General features: G+C 48.3%; 1 protein-coding gene across 14 annotated transcripts in view; it reads right to left on the bottom strand.

The window, feature by feature from the left end:
- The window catches only part of ZNF618 (zinc finger protein 618), a 206,671-nt gene that overhangs the window by 88,212 nt on the left and 103,148 nt on the right, over positions 1–15,311 (bottom strand). For 13 of the 14 annotated variants that reach the window (XM_018052641.1, XM_018052645.1, XM_018052642.1 and 10 more), the window contains exon 2: positions 2,993–3,036. In XM_018052641.1, coding sequence (XP_017908130.1) covers positions 2,993–3,036 — 44 coding nt within the window. Of the gene's footprint in view, positions 1–1,741; positions 2,066–2,992; positions 3,037–15,311 lie in introns of those variants that run through there. The other variant, XM_018052644.1, reaches the window with a different exon arrangement.

The raw sequence follows: 15,311 nt of genomic DNA, 5'->3' as shown, positions 1-15,311 counted from the left end.
CGCAGGTCTCCCTCACTGCAGGCAGATTCTTCACCCTCTGAGCCACCAGGGAAGCCCAAGAATACTGGAGTGGGTATAGACTATCCCTTCTCCAGGAGATCTTCCCAAACCAGGAATCAAACCACAGGGTCTCCTGCATACATGCAGATTCTTTACAAGCTGAGCTACCAGGGAAGCCTCATTAAGATGATATTGCTTAATAAATGTAAATCACTTAGCTCAGAGCCTGGCTAAATGGTAGTTATTATTAGAATTTTTTTCTCTGCATCGCAAGTCATACAGTAAGGTCTGGGCTGACTCTTTCTGGTGTATACTCTGGCACTGTGGTAATAACATGGGGCTCCATTACTAAGTGTTTGCAGATATAGGTTAATCAGCGAGAGCAAACAGATGGCACACAGGCCACCTCCCACCTCCCCTGACCAGGCCAGGCATCTCTAGCTGATCTCAGCACTCACTACAGCCTTGGGCTGATAAGACACAATATAGAGCTTCAGGCACCTGCTAGCAATGTGGGGAAACCCATCTGCTGTTCTCCGGTCACTAGGCAGAGATGGAAGCCTGGGAGAGATTCGTGCATTAGAGAGTGAGGGCAAGGGCCACACCCACATACAAGTGATGAGGAAAGAAGGGAAATGTATTCACTGCTGCAGACCCAGCACTTTGAATGGTGCCTGCCACGGAGCAGGTGCTCAAATGTCTGTTGGATGGAAAAATTAGCATCTAATCTACCTGAATCCATAGCACAGACTACTGGGTCTAACCTAGCAGGTGTTCAATGAACAAGAGAGGGCGGTGGGGGCAGCTGGCTAGACCCTCACTTGAGTACAGCATCAGTAAGTGGACAGAGTGCCAGCTTAGGGAGGGCCAAGGCCTGATACTGCCACTCACTCAGCACATGACCCTGAGCAGGGCCTTCTGTCCCCATGTGTTCAGTGAAGGGAATGACTAGACAAAGCCAAGCCCCTTTCAGTCCTGACATTCAGATCTAGGAAGCATTTTCAGGCACCAGCCGTCTAGGGACTCCCACTAGCCACAGCCTCACACACTGTTCTTACGCAAGATTCTCATGTCAGGGGCCCAGGAGAGAAATACAAGGGCGCTGGGCAGCCACTGGCTACATGAGTCACTGTCTGGATTTCCAAGCCCAGGCTCGACTGTTCAGCCCTTCAATCTAGCCCACACTCCCTGCCCCTACCCCATCCCATCTTCTCCCACCTCATTTAGGGCACCCATCCCATAAAGACTCCAAGTGCTGGCTGGGGATCAGCCCACAGCACTGAACAAGACAGAAGTGGCCTCTGGAGCTGGCACTTGGAAAGCAGAGAAAAGCACAGAAATATGAGGAGTAAGTGAAGAGCATAAACAGGCCACAAGGGACACGGGCCACAGGTGGGGCTGGAGGGGCTCAGGGAAGGCGTCTCAGAGGGGAGGATGGGATTGAAAGCTAAAGGATGAAAGGGCACTGATCATGGAAAGACTGGGGGAAAGAACGTCCCAGGCAAAGGAACAGCAGTTGCCAAGCCCCTCAGGCGAGGCGCTGGCAAACTATGGCCGCTCGTGTATTTATGTATCATCCGTGGCTGTTTCTGGATTATGCTGGCAGAGGTGCCACAGAGACCTACAGCCTGTGGAGTGTGAAGGACTATCTGACCCTTCATAGGTAAAGACGGGCAACCCCTGGTTTATAGAGTTAGAGGGTCAGGGTAGCTAAAACAGACTGAGCAAGGAGGAGACGTACGAGAAGACCGGGGAGGTGGGTGGAAGCCAGGCCATGCTGGCTTGCGTGGGTTACGCTAATCTCCAGCCTGGTGTCAATTCCTCCTTTCGAGCCATCTCCAATCCATCCTGCAAATGGGGGCCAGGGTGATCTCGCTGAAACGCAGAGCTGAGCACCATACCCTTCTGCTTGCATGGTTTCCCAAAGCACATTACAAGGAACACTAGCTCCATGGGATAAACTTCAATAAAAGCATGCCACAGTTAAGTAAGTTTGAGAAACATGTCATTCTCCTCTCTCTCGGATGCTCTCAGGCAAGCACCCTAGCACGTGAAATGCTTTGGAAAGTTCCACAGCAAAGAAATCTGCGGACTTTGACTCGCCATTCTTCAAATTATTTGGCCAAAGAACCCTTCCCCCCACCCATAAAAATCAATTAACATTTAAAGAACCAGTGTTCCATGAGCTGAAGGGCACACTCCTGTGCTTGGCACACCCAGCTCCAGTAGGTAATCCTAGAGCCTGTCCTACATTTTGTGGATGTGGCCTGGGAAGCCTTCTCTCTAGGCTGTCCCTTGCCTTCTTCTTGCCATCAATGCCCTAAACAAAGGTCATCTGGCCACTCCAGTTGCTCTATCCAATGGAACAGCAGGAACAGCACTAACATTTATAGCAAGTGAGTGTCTGCCTGCGCCCCTGGTGGCAGACGTCTGCTCCATGGGCCTGTCCAGCATTGCTTTCCCCCTATCTTCGGTCATGACATTCCCGCTCTCCTTTGGGGACCACCCTTCTGCCATCCCCTGCCAGCTCCAAGGGTGAGGTCTGGCTAAGAAGAATATTCCACCCTCCTGATTTGGAGCGACGGGCTTAGGGGAGGAGCACAGGACCGAAGTCAGGCCAATGAATTCCAGACTAGGCTGGGCGCCCTTGCAGTTCACGATGAGGCCATCAAGATGGGATTCAACCCCAGGTCCTCCTGCCCAGTCTTGCACTTCACCCCCAAGTCTCTGCTAACTTGAGCAGCCAAGGCCAGTTCAGCACTGAGTCATCCTTAGATTCCAGTCACAGGTGCCCACAGAAGGCACCAGGAGAGCTGGCAAGTGCTACTCACAGCTCCATGTCCTCCAGAGAAGTATGGCTACTTCTCAGCAAAGGGGGCTGGCCTGGACCAGCCATTCTTTCAGGTGGCAGGTGATGACCAGACAGAGGTAGCCATGCGACCAGGGATGAAGGAAAGGGGAGTGCAGCGGGGGGCAGGAGAGGGGGGCATACCTGCTTGCCGCACTTTTCCTTCCAGCTGCACTGGCTCCGTCAGCCTGCAAAGGAAATCCAGAACACCTATATCAGCCAAGAGGAAGACACAGAGGCTACCCACTGTACCCCACCAAGCTCCCACTCAAACACCAGCTTTCAGAGGGGAGAGCGGGCCACCACCCCCTGCTCCATTCCTCCAGGCTGGAAAAATCTGCCCCCAGTGGCAAGAGGGGGTCAGGACAGCCATACCCCCACCCCACCCTCCACCACCAATCTGTTTGGCCCTTTAAATCCAGCTGAGCACCCACTGCCAACATAAACCCAGCAACCACAGAGCTCCTGGGACTCAGTGAAAAGTAAGTAACCAGCTAAATCTGAGATTGAATTGCACCATTTTTATTTTCAGCTGGGATTTCCAATAAAACAGTAGCCGCAGATTTATTCCTACCAACTGGAGGGGGGAAATCCTATTATGTTAAAATAGGCTGTCCCCCAACCCTGCAAGCAGAGGGAGGCAAGAGAATGCTGGTTTGTAATCACTTTTATTTGGGGGGGGTGGGAGGTGGGGAGATAAGGCTAACCAAATGAAATTTTCAGAAATCATAAAATTCTGGTTCAGCTGGAGAGACTGAGGCCCTAGAAGAGAAGGGAGTTGCCTGAGGCCTCATGAGGACTGAGTCACAAACACCCAGCGATCCTGACACCTAGGCCCACGTGGGAGAGACCTCAAAGCCAAGGCCACGGACATGGGAAAAACTAAGGCCATGGGTTCTCCAAGACCCCTAGTTGGAGATGCATTGCCCAGCTTTGGGGAAACATTTATGATAATAGTAACCACAGTTGGAATAATGCAAGTTCAAAACTCAAGTGCACATGTGTTTCCAAATTCGGACTCTTTCCAATTTTAGAATGGGAATGTGTTGCATGTGTTCTATATTTTGCAATAACCCTGGAAGGGTCTGGGGAGCACCCGGTGCTCAAGCAGGTGGATGTTTCTGTACTGAAACATATGCAGTCAGCACATGGGTGACATGAAGCCAGCACCTAGCCTCTTCCCCCTTCTGGTCAAGTTCTGTCACCTCACCAGTTAGAAAACGTCTTTTTGTTTCCAAGCTTTCTGAAATTCAGGGCTGCAAATGAAGGACTGAGGACTTCAAAACAGCAGCAGCTACCTGGTACTGAGTGCCTCCGAGAAGCTGCAAACTGGCAAAACCAGATGGTGGACTTTGATTTAAATAGTCAATATATAAAAATAAAGGGATTTCATCCCCTCCAAAGCCAGATGTTCAGCTTCTAAAAGCAACACACAGTCCCACGTGACCAATCACCTTGAGTTGACTTACCTGGTTAGCCACAGTCCCCACCACCCTCTCCTGTCTACTTCCCTACCCAGTCCCCTGTGGGTACCAAGACTCACTCCCCCAGCCAACTTCCCACCCAGCACTAATGTACAGGCACTGAATGCCTCTCATTTAATCCTCTGGACAGGTTTCCCAACACACATACACAATCTCCCCACTTTACAGGTGAGGCACTGAGGGTCAAAGAATTTAAGTCATTTATCCAACATGCCTTGTGGCTCAGCTAGTAAAGAATCTGCCTAAAATGTGGGAGACCATGATTCGATCCCTGGGTTGGGAAGATTCCCTAAAGAATGGAAAGGCTACCCACTCCAGTATTCTGGCCTGGAGAATTCCATGGGCTGTACAGACCATGGGGTTGCAAAGAGTCAGATAGGACTGAGCGAATTTCACTTTCACTTTCATCCAACATCCCACAGCTACAAGCCCAGGTGTGGGTCATTCCAATGCCCACCTTCCTCAGCTCTGGAATGTTTTATCTCCCTCCAACACTCAAGAGAGCCAACTGGGAAATCGGGTGAATATACACAGCCTCCACTGCCCACAGGAAGGAGATGGACAGGTGAAGGAGAAACAAGGAGGCAGAAACACAAGGCTTGGGAGGGAACAGCTAATGGGATGCCAGAGTATTATTTCCATGGAAGAAACAAGAGCGCAGAAGATGGTTCGCAAATAATTTCACTGGGAGCAAAAGAACAGGATCAATTACAGCCTCTTTCCGACATCTTGCATTCCTCAAACTTGTAAGGAAAAAGAATGCAAGTTGTTTGAATGCTCATATCAGAAAAGGCAAAAGTGGTAGGGGTGGAAATTCTGTTCCCAGAGAGCTTAAACACAGTAAAACCTCCAGCACACCTTTCAGACTCAACTACGTGTGTATTTGTAGAATTTCATACCTCTCTTTAATATTATCTCTTTTTTTTTTGTCCTTTTCCTTCACACATAATTTCACACAAAGTTGACCAGTTCAAGTGTATTGAACATGCAACTGGGCAGGGAAGAGAGTCTCTCTTTGGCACAGCTGCCCATCTCCATGTACGTTCCCATTTTCCCTTTTATTGTGTTCATGATATTTGAACTTCTCATCACTGGTAGCTACATACATTTTCGTTTTCCATTCATTTTTATCAAATTAAGACAAAGTGCTAAAAATGTTCAAATAGCTGTCCAAGCAAATCTTTCTGTAGAAGCCTAGATAGGGTGGGATAACTGGAGGGAAGAGTGCATCCCTGCAGGGTGGGAAATGTCTGTTTATTGGCAGATATGAGAAGCAGATATGGGAGGGTGATAGAGATGGACCATGGACCACGAGTGAGAGATGCTCAAGAGAGCACACGTCAGTATCACAACCTCTCTCAATCTCAGCCTTTGGGCCTGAGTCCAGACCCACCCGAAGCTCCAATACTTTGGCCACCTGATGTGAGGAGCAGACTCACTGCAAAAGACCCTGATGCTGGGAAAGATTGAAGGCAAGAGAAGAGAACAACAGAGGATGAAGTGGTTGGATGGCATCACCGACTCAAGGGACATGAGTTTGTACAAACTCTGGGGGATGGTGAAGGACAGGGAAGCCTGGTGTGTTGCAGTTCATGGGGTCACAAAGAGTCAGACATGACTTAGCAACTGAACTGAACCAAACTGAACCAGACTACTTTAACAACAGGGGACAGCCTCGATGGGCCTCCCACCCCCACCAGCCACAGTGCTGAGGACACTGATTCTCAGTTGAAGAGATCCCTAAGGTGCCAGGCTGGCTTTGTCTGTGTCCTCACAAATATCTCAAAGCAAGTCTTACTATTTGAATTAAGTTGATATTGCCATTTTCCTGGGCCCAAATGGTCTACTACCAGCAATTTCATTCAATTTGACCCAAACCACAAACTCACAGATTACCCAGTGTAATCTGATCTGATTCTCAATTTGAACCAAAGTTTAAGAGCACAGGGCTTAGAGTCAGAGGGTCTGAATTCAAGTCCTGGGTCTGCCATTTTTGAGCTGTACAATCCTTGGCAAGCCATCTGCACTCTCTAGGCCCCAGTTTCTTCATCTGCAAAATGGCAATATGCCAACACTAGGATCTATCTCTTGGGACTGGAGGGAGACTTAAACATGATAAATAAGCTATATACATAAAACTACTTAGTGTAAGCCCAGCTGTAATAATAATAATAACCATTAACAACCCTAGATAGAGCTATAAGGGGTACCATTTATTGGGCCCAAGAAACTGAGGCATAGAAAAGCAGAGTGAGTTGTACGAGAGGACACAGCAGATGGGCAAGAGGCAGAATCAGTCCTAGACCAAGCCACGTCTTCCCAGCCTGTCCTGGGGCCTGATCTGAATCCTCCGCTGTAAGACGGAAGGTCATAAGCATCTACCAGACCCAGGGCCTTGAGGCTTTCTCCAAAGGGCTGGTCAGAGTGACAGTGAATACAGTGATGCTGCTGCTGCTGCTGCTAAGTCGCTTCAGTCGTGTCCGACTCTGTGCGACCCCACAGTGATGCTGGTAAAGTACTAAACAGAGGCCAGGTATGTGTAGAAATGGAAACTCTACTGCTGATGCCACCACTGGACCACGTGCGCCTAAAGATGCAGCTTCCGCCTGGCTCTGTCCGGGTCTCACCTTCAACCTTGGGCATGCTCTTTCCTTTCCCTGGACCTGAGGTTCTCATAGGTAAAAACAGAGACAGGAGGCACGAGAGTTCAATCAGATCATCGCACCTCCTTTCATCTCTGACGCTCTATGTGGAGTTGACTATACCTAACCAGACCTCTCAAGGGTAAATGAAATATGGTGGGGGAGTAGGCTCATGAGAGACCTTCCTCCTCTTATGCAGGTGGTGGTAAAGGTACCCAAACCCAGACCCCCAACCAGCTCCCCACAAGGGCACCCAGCCCCACCCATTCCTTACCACACCAGCTTCTTCTCAGGGCCTGAGCAAGGCTATTTTTGGTTTCATCCGACCCTCCTCTTCCCTCCCAAATGAACGTTGAGTTGTTCTTTTCCATTCTCTTATTAAGGATTTTCTTGGAAAGAAAATATTATTCCTAACCCAGAAATTTTATTTCTAAATTTGTGCAAATGTAAGTTGTAAGACATTAGCTGCATTTCACATTTTGTGCAAATGGCAGAAACAGGCAATTCGTGTGCTACGGGATGGGGGCTGGCCAACGATTTCGATAAAATAAACCCTTTTTTAATTTAAATGCTAATGCACTGAATTAAAATTTAATAACTGAGGAAATTGAAAAGCCGAGCAGGAATATTGGAAATAAATCCAAGCAGAAACAGCTGAAATTAAAAATTCTAGAGAGTGGGAGGATAGCAGCTAAGCTGTCTTATATGATTACATTTTTTTTTTTTTTCAGAATGAAGCAAAAAAAAAAAAAAAAAAAAATCCTATCTCTCGCTGGCTCCAGGGCAGTAAATCCACAGTGCTGTGATTTATTGCTCAATTTTCCTGAGGGAAAAAGGCTTTCTTTCATGCTGAAATATTTCATAAATTTCAAGCCAGCATAAATTCTTAATTTAAAAGTTATGGAGGTCACATTTAGTGCACTGGTACGGTTCCAAAATCTTAAAGGAATAGCAGCGACCAAAAAAAAAAGCAAACAGGAGGGGTAGAATTTGCTCCTTTTTTTTTTCTTTTTTCCATTTTGGTTTTAATTCATGAGTTGAAATTTCATTATTAAAGATTCTTCCTGGATGGATGGAACCCAAGCAAGCACATGGGGAACTGGTGTGTGTTTGGAAATCTGCTGCAAAAGATGAAGAGATAAAGATTTAATTCAATTATAAAAAGGCATTTTTTTTAAAGCCACTTGAGGAATTTCTGGTAAAAATTTCCTCCCTTCATTGCCCGGGAAGGGGTGAGAGTGGGGGAGGGTGGCCAATGTAATTGCTTCTCTTAGATTGCCGATCTTTTGTGCACACTGATATATTCATTTGTTATACAGCTGTTCAGCGGCGGAAAGAATGCTGGGGCGCCCATAATTCTAAGCAAATCAATCAAAAATTAATGATTTGTCATGCTTGCACAATGGAGGAAAACAGCTCCTTGGGTCCTGGCTGCCTGATCTGGAAGAATGAAATGCCTTTCTGCGATAAGAGAGCAGAACCAGAGGCTCAGGGGGGCTGAGGGGCCACTGGAAATGTGGGGGCTCGTGGCCCTGGAGCTCCGAGAAGATGGAGCAGGCATCTCCAAGATGGCGCGTCAGCGGTCAAGCCCAGGACAGACCTGAGACAGCACATTTCCGTGGTGGTATAATTAAGATCTTGCCTTTTCCCTCCCCCACTGCAACTCAAAAACTGCTTCCTTCCTGGAGACTTACATGACTCCCCCTCCCCCCACCAGATCTGACTGGCCCCTGTTCATTGTTCTCCCAACATGGCTAACAGCCTACCACCAGTGCCTTTTGCCAGCTCTACGGGACGGGGACCACAGTTCCTGGAGAGCCTGTGTTGCCCCAGACTCCTCCTGGATAAAGACCACATCCCACATGTGGTTGTGTCTCTAGCACCCAGCTAAGGGCTTGGCACAAGCCAAATACCTAGCAAATATGGTTGAATCCATTAATTACTATTTCTCTGGTAATACCGATCAGCTGGTAAAGAATCCACCCACAATGCTGGAGACCTGGGTTCGATCCCTGGGTTGGGAAGATCCCCTGGAGAAGGGAAAGGCTAACCACTCCAGTATTCTGGCCTGGAGAATTCCATGGACTACACAGTCCATGGGGTGGCAAAGAGTCAGACATGACTGAGTGACTTTCACTTTCACTTTCTCTGATACTGAGGTTGCTTCGATGAATGATAAATTCCACTGGCAATTATACATGGGTAAGCTATGACAACTGATCTTAAATAATCAATCAATCCTTTATTCACTCAACACATATTTCTTGAAAGCCTACTATGCGTCACGTGCGAGGCTCGGCTTTGGACGGACAACCTCAAACCCACTGGTGGACAATTCCATACCCCTAGTGTTCACTGCTTCTCAGCTTCCTTCCATCCTTGGAAGGGAAGAGTGGACACAAATGGGGGGAGGAAGGGACGCTCCCTGATTGTTCAAATCCTTCTGAAGTCTCATCCTCTTTCTTACTAAGTCACGTGACTGTTATATTCACAAGCACCAAATGCATATTGGTCCAAAATATGTCTGTGTACTTTAGTTTGCACATAAAAAATGTTTTAAATTACCAACCGGTACAACCGACCCTGCAAGAAGAAGTTCAGCCTCAGCAGTGAATGAAATCAAGTGCACTTGACCTGGAGGCCTGCAGGAGGCACCAAACCTTTGAGAAGAACCTACCAGAGCCTCAGGACCTGCCCAGAGGATGACTCTATGTCCCCTACAATTTACAGAGGACAGGAGGACAAGTGGGTCTGAAACAACTTAAGTCCCATTTACATATCTCTTTCCTTTCCAACCACCAACGGATCCCTCAAATCTAACTTGAACTTTTGTCCCAGTGAGTCACATGACTCAAGTCACGAGAAAGTTGTTCGCTCATCGCACAAGTATTTACTGAGTTCCTTCTATGTTCCAGACACTGTTCTAGGCAAATATGGTTGAATCTGTTATTATTTCCCTGTCCTCACGGTGATCACACTCAAGTCTGTGTGGCAGTTACTCAGTCGTGTCTGACTCTTTACGACTCTATAGACTGTAGCCCACCAGGCTTCTCTGTCCATGGGATTATCCAGGCAAGAATACCAGAGTGGGTAGCCATTTCCTACTCCAGGGGATCTTCCCAACCCAGATATTGAACCTACATTCCTTGCTCTCCTGTACTGGCAGGCAGATTCTTAACCACCAGCGCCACCTGGGAAGCCCCATACTCCAGTGTGTGTGTGTGTGTGTGTGTGTGTGCGTGCTAAGTGGCTTCAGTCATGTCAGACTCTTTACAACCCCATGGACTGTAGCCTGCCAGGCTCCTCTGTCCATGGGATTTTCCAGGCAAGAATACTGGAGTGGGTTGCCATGCCCTCCTCCATAGGATCTTCCTGACCCAGGGATCAAACCTGTATCTCCTGTGACTCCAGCACTGCAGGTGGATTCTTCACCACTGAGCCACCAGGGAAGGCGTATAATCAAGTATAATTACACTCAAGGGCAGGGGGGTAATCAGAACGCTGGGCCTAGGAAGAGCTGTGGGCTGCAATTTTAAGTAAGTGGATCAGAGTAGGTGTCACTGGGAAAACAATGGAAGGTGAGGGGGTTGGCCATGCGGTGACTGGGAAAAGAGGAATGGCCAGCGGGAAGACCGAAGGGCAGGCGTGTGCACGGTGTGCTCAATGCACAGACAGGATGCCAGCGTGTCTAGGCAGATCAAGCGAGGATGAGAGAAGGTCAGCTGTGTAGAGCCTCACAGCCACTGAAGGGCTTTGCTTTTACACTGTGGAGCCACTGGAAAGTTTGGGCACAGCCATATAATTTGACTTCCATTTTTAAAAAAATCACTGTGGTTGCTCTGTTGAGAACAGACCACGGGGCAAGGATGGAAGCAGGTGGGAGGTTGGTAAGGAGGTTACTGTCACAATCCAGGTAAAAGATGAAGGTGGCTGGCATGAGGGTTGTGGGAGTATGGGAGCTGAGGAGGCATTCTCAGTTCTGAATATATGAGAAGGTAGAACCAACAGGACTTGCTGATAAACTGGATATGAGACATAAAAAAAGGAAGAATCAGGAAAGATTTTAAAACTGTTGGACCAAGAAAAATGGAATTGCATTCGTCTGCTGATGAGAATAGTAATCATCAGCCTATCACTTTACAGATTGTCCCACCCCACTGAATCCTCCAAATAACCCCATGAAGAAGACAATGCAGTTTATGCCCCTTTAACCAAGAATTAACCAAGCACCCAGGGGGGCCAAGTGACTTGCCCAAGGTCACACAGCTGGCCCAAGGCTTGGGCAGGGCTCACACAGGTCTCTCACCTAACTCCATGGTCATTTCCTCTACATACTTGGCCCTTCATCTCTAGAACTGATGAATCAAGCCTGGTCCTAAACAATGTAGATGAACTATTTTCCTATTCAACCACTGGGCTCCAACTCAAACACAGGTAGTCCCCACTTTTACTCACCAGGTATTCCTGAAACACACCCATTAAGCATGACTGCATCAGCATTGAACAATAAGCTTTGCAAGTTAAAAGAGGATTCCATTCCCAGGGAACTAAATATGTTATAAATTCCCTAATTAGACCCTTAGATCACAGTCAGTGATATGTTTCTACCAGTGGTATGTGGTTTTATTTTCTATTTATTTTCTCAACTGAACACGGGTGCTTTAAGGATCCGAAGCATGAGGGATGGAGTGGAGGCTGCCTGAGAAGACTCCGAGTTAAAAGAACTGGAACCCAGGAGGCTGATACCACTTTTCAATAGATATTTATAAAGTTCAGACTAGATGTGTGATTCTGAGCAAGGCCTTGGGGGGATTGACATGGCTCCTTACTCATTCACCAAAATACTACCCATTAAGTGCCTACTATGTGGTGGGTACCAAGATAATTACTGTGGACACAATAGCAACAAGAACAGTGGGGGAGGCAGACCATGATTATTTACTTCACACTCTAAGGAGCACGCCAAGGCTGTATATTGTCACCCTGCTTATTTAACTTCTATGCAGAGTACATCATGAGAAACGCTGGAATGGAAGAAACACAAGCTGGAATCAAGATTGCTGGGAGAAATATCAATAACCTCAGATATGTAGATGACACCACCCTTATGGCAGAAAGTGAAGAGGAACTGAAAAGCCTCTTGATGAAAGTGAAAGTGGAGAGTGGAAAAGTTGTCTTAAAGCTCAACATTCAGAAAATGAAGATCATGGCATCTGGTCCCATCACTTCACGGGAAATAGATGGGGAAACAGTGTCAGACTTTATTTTTGGGGGCTCCAAAATCACTGCAGATGGTGACTGCAGCCATGAAATTAAAAGACACTTACTCCTTGGAAGAAAAGTTATGACCAACCTAGATAGTATATTCAAAAGCAGAGACATTACTTTGCTGACTAAGGTCCATCTAGTCAAATCTATGGTTTTTCCAGTGGTCATGTATGGATGTGAGAGGTGGACTGTGAAGAAGGCTGAGCGCCGAAGAATTGATGCTTTTGAACTGCGGTGTTGGAGAAGACTCTTGAGAGTCCCTTGGCCTGCAAGGAGATCCAACCAGTCCATTCTGAAGGAGATCAGCCCTGGGATTTCTTTGGAAGGAATGATGCTGAAGCTGAAACTCCAGTACTTTGGCCACCTCATGTGAAGAGTTGACTCATTAGAAAAAACTCTGATGCTGGGAGGGATTGGGGGCAGGAGGAGAAGGGGACGACAGAGGATGAGATGGCTAGATGGCATCACTGACTCAATGGACATGAGTCTGAGTGAACTCCGGGAGTTGGTGATGGACAGTGAGGCCTGGCATGCTGCAAGTCATGGGGTCGCAAAGAGTCGGACAAGAATGAGCAACTGAACTGAACTGAACTCAGTTTATTTTTTTTTTTTGAACTCAGTTTATAATTATCAACTAGGAGACTTGCTCTGAAGAGAAAGGCCTGAGTTCCCTGAGTATCTTTGACAATAGGATCCACTGAGATGACAGAGTTGGGAAGGACTTTCCTGTGGGACGGATGTTGGAACAGGGCACACAGCACTCCCATTCAATAGCGGGAATGCAAAATCTAATGCAAATGGTGCTAACACAAGCTGGGTGCCAGCGAGCCAGCAGAAGGGTGCCATCTGGCCCAGCTGGAAAGCCTGGGTCTCTGAACCTTGTGGGGCTACAGCCTTCTCTGACGGCCTCCACTTCTGGAGGAAGGGACCAGCCAACTGACATGGCCAGGCTCACACAGGAAGTGGCTGACCAGACCCCAGGCCAGAACCTAGCAGCTGAGACAGGCAGGCCCCTCACTGACTGGCCAGCTTTCTGACTATTAGAGAAATCCATAGGAAATGACCAATGTCTTTATTCCTCTAGGTTACCATGTCTTTCTGCTCTTCCCCAAGCCCTTGCTATCTGAAGACATGTGTCAAGAATACATCAGGCTTCCTGGGAATGGAACCAGCACAGGCTGTCTCTGTTTTATGCAAGTTTCTCCTCCTCTCTGGGGGGCAGCCATGCAGACTGGAGCAGGCTCCTTTTACTGACTTCATTGTATCCACCACCATCATCACCACCACCACCACCATCATAGCCACGGTCATTGGCATCACCACCATCATCATTACCACACTGTCATTGTTACCATCACTGGCATTACCACCAACAGTATCACCATTATCACCACCACTACCACCATCACTACCAGCAGCACCACCACCACCAGCATCACCAGCATCGACTTTGTCACTGCCACCAGCAGCTAGTAACTACTGAGCATCTGTAAACCAGGCTGAGGAGTTTCAGATTTACTCTAAGGCTCATAGGCTGCTCAGAAGGCATGTGCACCTCTGAAAGCAACTACTGGTTACAGTACAGAGGCAGGGAGCCCAACACAGAGGCCACTGTCATCTTCCAGAGAAGAGATGATGATGCTCTGAGAACCATGGTCAAAGAGAGAATGCTCCAAGACCTAGAGCTATTGGGAGTGACAAAGATCTCCCGAGATAGCGTTTGGAAAGTCCCCAGGGTGGAGCTAGCATGCAATAGTTGCTCAATAAATGACAGGTTTAAAAATAAATGCACCATTGCAGCTGCTGAGAAACTCTGTCAGCTGTGGACTGCGTGCAGACAACTGGGAGTAAAAGGCGAATCCACTTCCACCCCTGAGGCCTGACTCATGGGCCTCAGAAGCAGCGGGGAGTCCTGGTTCAGAGAGGAGGGGCAACAGCCTCCCCTGGGCTGCCGTGTGGGACTCACCCCTAGACCACAAGCCTTTCTCATCCCAGGGTGCCGGATGCCACCATAATGGGAACTCTCAGTCCCTACCTGGACCTAAAGGATCTAGAATAGTTCCTGGTTGCTTAGTGAGTATAAATTCTATTTGCTCAGCTGGGCTGGATCACAGAGAGTTCTAAGGTTGCATCAAAAAGCATGAGGCTGTTCCTGGGGTCAGGCCCAGCAAGATTATTAGTTTTTGTTTTTGCTTTCTTACTTTTTATACTGAAATAATTTTGCATTTATAAGACAGTTGCAGAGAAGCTATAGGGATTCTGTCTGTAAATGGAGCTGCTGGAAGGGGTGATACGCAGGGATTAAGACCAGTTCGGGGGCTGATGCCAGCACCCAGGGAGGGTCAGCTGAGACCTGAGCTAAGCAAGGTGAAGCCCAGTTTCCCTCCCTAGGCCCAGCAGTCAAAAAGCTCTCAGGCTCTAAGGCTGAACCACGAAGAAGGGCCCCAGCAGCAGGGGTGTTGGGCACTGGGAGTCAGACAAGGGGGTGGTGGTGGGGGTGGGCACAAGCCCTGCCACTTGCTAGCTGCACCCTGGCCAAGTGACTTGACCTCTCAGCGCTTCAGTGCTTTCTTCTGTAAAATGGGAGTGACGCAAGTGGCCACCTCACAGGCTGCCGGGAGGACAAACTGAGCTCCTCAGGCTCACACTTAGAGCAAGGCCTTTACTCCGCACAGTGTCAGCCTGGATTATTGGTCCAGCATGAAGGGCATCAAGAGGGATAGCACCAGCAATCCCTAGCGTCCAGCATCTACTGAGCACCTCCCGTATGCCAGCCCAGGGCACAGACATCATGTGCACCATTTCATCTCCATGACAACCCTGAGCGGTAGGGACCACCTTCACCCCCACTGCCCAGGCGAGGACCCAGAGTTTGCAGGGTGCTGGGACGGCCAGGAAGAGCCTCAGCCCAGCCTCCAATCCAGATGCTCCAATTTCAAGTTCACATTCTCAAACCCAGTGCCATGCTGCTCCAAGGCCCAGCAGGGTGACCTTGACGAGTGACATTCCCCACCTTCAGGAGAGGACCCACTCCTCTGGGTACACAAATGCTCACTGCTTGTTTTCTTT

The sequence above is a fragment of the Capra hircus genome, chromosome 8 (genome assembly GCF_001704415.2).
Source record: "Capra hircus breed San Clemente chromosome 8, ASM170441v1, whole genome shotgun sequence".
NCBI lineage: Eukaryota > Metazoa > Chordata > Mammalia > Artiodactyla > Bovidae > Capra > Capra hircus.
Note: the sequence above shows the minus strand (reverse complement) of the source record. Positions and strands in the feature narration are given on the sequence as shown.